This window comes from Alligator sinensis, unplaced genomic scaffold, assembly GCF_000455745.1.
Source record: "Alligator sinensis unplaced genomic scaffold, ASM45574v1 scaffold647_2, whole genome shotgun sequence".
Classification (NCBI taxonomy): Eukaryota; Metazoa; Chordata; order Crocodylia; family Alligatoridae; genus Alligator; species Alligator sinensis.
In genome coordinates, this window is record NW_005841832.1 from 2950438 (window position 1) to 2954797 (window position 4360).

The 4360-nt window shown below is 59.3% G+C and overlaps 1 protein-coding gene across 4 annotated transcripts in view; it reads left to right on the top strand.

Moving 5' to 3' along the window:
- PPFIA3 (PTPRF interacting protein alpha 3) overlaps window positions 1–4360 on the top strand; it is a 28730-nt gene that overhangs the window by 2767 nt on the left and 21603 nt on the right. For 3 of the 4 annotated variants that reach the window (XM_025196321.1, XM_025196333.1, XM_025196322.1), the window contains 2 exons: window positions 3370–3716; window positions 4179–4280. In XM_025196321.1, the coding sequence (XP_025052106.1) occupies window positions 3370–3716; window positions 4179–4280 (449 nt within the window). The remainder of the gene's footprint in view (window positions 1–3369; window positions 3717–4178; window positions 4281–4360) is intronic. The other variant, XM_025196327.1, reaches the window with a different exon arrangement.

A 4360-nucleotide genomic window follows, 5' to 3' on the forward strand; every position in this document is an offset into this window, starting at 1 on the left:
GTCTAGGCCTGGGCCCCACCCGTGCACCCCCAACCCATCTGCCTCCCTCCTGCACCTATTGCCCATTCCCCCCTAGTGCACCCCTTGCCCATGCCCTGCAACCCCCTTCACACAGGCTTTGCCCCATACCCCCCACAACATCATCCAGTCTATGCTCTTCCTACCCCAGCCCTGATTTCCCCCCCCACCCCAGCCTGGGGTCCCTCCTAGGGGGTGGTGGCTACGCTGTCTCTTGGCTTCCTCCCTTACAGGAGCTTTCCCCCACCAAGTCCGCAGGGCAATGGAGTCTGTGTCTGCAGCTAGGCTGGGGGGAGGGGTCTGGCTTTCAGGGTGCCAGGCGGTATCTCTGTCTTCCCCTCCTCCCCCTCCCCCGCAGCCTGGCTGGGGGGGGCGGCTTAGAGCCCCGTGGACCCCCCCATCCATCTCCTTGTGGGGCTGGCAGGGAGGAGGAAGGGGGGCATCTGTGCTGGGAAGAGGCCTTGGGCCAGGGTGGATTCTTTGCTGGGGGGATCTTTGCTCCCCAGAAAGGGCCCCAGCCTCAGACCCTGCTCCCTGCCCCCCTTCTCAAAGTCTGCACACATCCCTCTGCCACCTCAGACAGGTGTGAACAGGTGCAAAGGGGAAGGAGAGCCCCTCCCCTGCTCATGCTTGCTGTGTGTGGAGGGGGGGGCATGTGGACTCAGGCTTACATGCATTCACACAGCCCTGCACACGCATGTACGCTGCCCTACACTTGTGCCCAGTCACATGCCACAGACCCGCTTGTGCACTGTATCCATGATGTGGGGGTGCATGCGCTGGCATCGGTCCCTTTCCATGTTCTCTGGGACATGCATGCTGCTGTCGTGACACACCATTGGTGCGACACCTGTATTCCGGCATAAGCTGGGAGGCAGTGTTGGCACGATGTGTGTAGGTGGAGTCTCCACACCTTGCGCAACACATGTGCGGTATCACAGACATGCTAGTGTGCTATTGGTGTGATGCGTACACCATGGGTGTGATATCCTTTTGCACATGCTGGGGCACTATTGCTGTGGCACCCTGGTGTATGATTGCTCCGTGGCCCACGTGCCAGTGCATGCACTGATACTGTGTTGGTATATGATACATGTGTCTGGAAGCGGGGAGGGGGGTGTCTGGAAGTCCAAAGCCTTGAGGATCACAGGAGCCAGAGGGGAGGGTCCTGGAGTGATTGTGGTATGGCTGAGGGTGCACAGGCATGTCTGTATGTGTTGGGCCTCTATGCACGAGGGCACTGGTGTGTTTCTGCATGTGGGGTCATATCTGTAGGTACACGGGGATCTGTGTGTATATGGAAGGAGACTATCTTCATGAGGATGCAAGGGGCTCAAACCAGCTGTGGTGTGCCCAAGTGTGCCCGCATGTCAGTGACTGTGTGCGCCCCGGCCTGTGTTGGTGCCCAGGCCCCAGTGTGTGGCAGTTGCACATGTTGCTGTTGGGGAGGAATGAGGTATGTGCATCAAGGGCACGCATGTGCAGATGTGCCATGGTCCTAATGCATGTGTGTAAGTTGGCACACAGGACCAAAGTTGGCTGGAGCATGTTGCCGTGTGGTTCTGTCCTTCAGCCCGCTGTGAAGTAGGGTGCACCTGAGTGTGTGTGTGTGTGTGTGTGTGTGTGTGTGCACGTGCTCACGCATATGCTTGAGCCCCCATGTCTGTGCATGTGTGTGCACGTGTGCATGTGTCCCTGCATGTGCACGAGTCCCCAAGTGTTCACTAGGATTTGTACAAGCACCCTTAGGAATCGTGTGTGTTTGCACATGTGTGGCTCTGCATACCGTGTGGCATGGGCCCCTGAGGACTTGGGTGCACATGTGTGGTTCTGTGTACCAGGCTCTGCAGTGGTCTGAGGAAACTATAAACACCTTGGAGTTTGCCTGGGTGTGTTGTATGTCTGTGTGAACATGTGTGGCCCTACATGCCACATTGTGCCAGGTCCCAGGTAGCTGTGTGTGTGTGTGTGAGATCACATTTGCTTGCATGTGTGTGATCACATGTTTGCACCTGCATAGGTGGCTTCGTGTGCAGTGTTGTGCAGGGCCCAGGGAAGCTGGGTGTGTTTGTGTGTGTGTGTACATGTGTTTGCCCATGGCTCCATGCACTGCTTTATTCATGGAACTGGGTGCCTGCATGCCTACCTGTGCATTGGTGTGTCCATGTGCAAGAGAGCAAGTGTGCTGCAGCATGCAAAGCCCTGAGGCCTTGTGCATACATGTAAATGTGTGCACTGTGCTGTGCAAAGCCCCAGGGAGCTGCTGGGGACTGTGTGTTCACACAAGCACATGCATGTTGTGTGAGACCTGAGGGAGCTGTGCTGGTTAATGCACACGTGTCCTATGTGGCAAGGCTCTGAGGAGCTGGTCCTGGGAGGCTCTGTGTGCACATGTGTGTGCTGGGGTTCCTGGCCTTGTGTTCTATGCAGCCAGCCCCTGTGGAGGCCTGTGGGGCAGAAGCCCCTCTCCTCCACTGCCACCTGCTCTTACCATCCACATCTGTCTGTCTGTCTACCTGGCTCGACCCCCATGTTCTGCCCTCTCCAGTGGTCATGCTCACATGGGTATGCACGGGCATGTGAGGGAAACTTGGGGTCTGTGCACACGTGTGTGCACTTGCTGGCATGGCCATGTCTGTGTCTGTCTGAGGCCTTGTTGCTCCACGGCTCTTGGGCTGGTGGGGCTGGGAGGGGTCTCATTTGGGGGGTGCTGGGAGCTGTATTTTCCTTTTGCTTCATTCCTCAGCCCATCATGGCCCCTAGGGAGGCCCTGAAGCAGCTCCCACCCCATGCATTCTCCCTCCTTGCTCCCCATGTTGAGGGGCACAAGCCCTTGGGGACGGGCCCAGACTTCATGCCACCCCAGAATGAATGTGGGGGGAGGGGGGAGTCCCAGCGTAGGAGTCCGCCCTGGGCATCAGGGAGGGATGGGGGATTGAGCAGGCCACAGGCTCCCAGAGCCCCAGGATCTGGGGCCAGTTCATGGTGGTCCCTGGTTAATGTGGTTTCTTGTAAAGTACTCCTCTTACTCAGAGCTGGGGGAGAACCCAGGTGTCTTGGCTCTTAACCCCAACCCATTTGACCCTACTCCCTATCCCCACCCAGGCCTGAAGACAAACCAGGCGCCCAGCCAGAAGAGAGCCCAGGCATCCAAGCTCTCAGCCTACCTTATCCCTCCTAGCTACAACCCACCAGACCCCCTTCCCCTCCCAAAGCTGGGAGAGAACCCAGGCATGAAGGCTTTCAGACCCCACTCCCCTTCCACCAGACCGCCCTGCCCAGAGCAGAACCCAAGTGTCCTCCTCCATTTCACACTCTCTCTCTCTCTCTTTTCCCCCCCCTCAACCCCAGCAGATTGGGGTGCTGAGCCCCCGCCCAGACGGGCCGGGCCCCCCACTAGCTTCCCCTGTCCTGCCTGTGCCCGCGGTGCCCCTCAGGGCCCTGCCCTCAACCCAGCCGGCAGGATGATGTGTGAGGTGATGCCTACCATCAGCGAGGACAACCGCCGTGGCTCGGCCTATGGGGCCGACGAGGCCAACTTTGAGCAGCTCATGGTAAACATGCTGACGGAGCGCGAGCGCCTGCTCGAGACCCTGCGTGATACCCAGGACAGCCTGGGCACTGCCCAGCTCCGCCTCCGGGAGCTTGCCCACGAGAAGGAGTCCCTGCAGCGCCAGCTCAACATCGCCCTGCCCCAGGTCAGGAGGAAGGGGCACTGGGAAGGCTGTGGGTCTAGGATATGGGGCACTGGGGGAGCAGGGGGCTGTGGGTTGGGAGTGAGGTGCACTGACTGGGCCAGCTCTGGCTCTGTGTAGCTGTCAGACCTGCCAGGAAGTTGGTGCTGTGCTTCAGCTGCTCCAGTTTGACCAGTTCCCTCCTGGTGACACTGACACTCCCTCCCCCTCCTCGGGCCCCTCCTCTTCAAGGTGTTTCAGCTGGTTTAGGTGCAGTCCCCTGGGATACAGGTGCAGGGGGTGCCAGGACACCTGGGTTCTTTGTTGGCTCTGGGAGGGGAGTGGGAGCTGGTTGGTGGATTAGAGCAGGGGTTGGGGGTTGGGAGCCAGGATGCCTGGGTTTCCTCCCAGCTCTGGGCAGGGTGGGGATGCATTTGGCTGGCTGGGGGGTTCCCTTGAAGGGTCTCACTGTCTGTATGTCTGCAGGAGTTTGCAGCGCTCACCAAGGAGCTGAACGTATGCCGGGAGCAGCTGCTGGAGCGTGAGGAGGAGATCACAGAGCTCAAGGCCGAGCGGAACAACACCCGGGTGGGTACCTGGCCCTATCCGTCCATCTGTCTAGCTCCATGTCCTCTCTGGGTGCTGTGTGGGAGGGGTCTTTGTCCTCA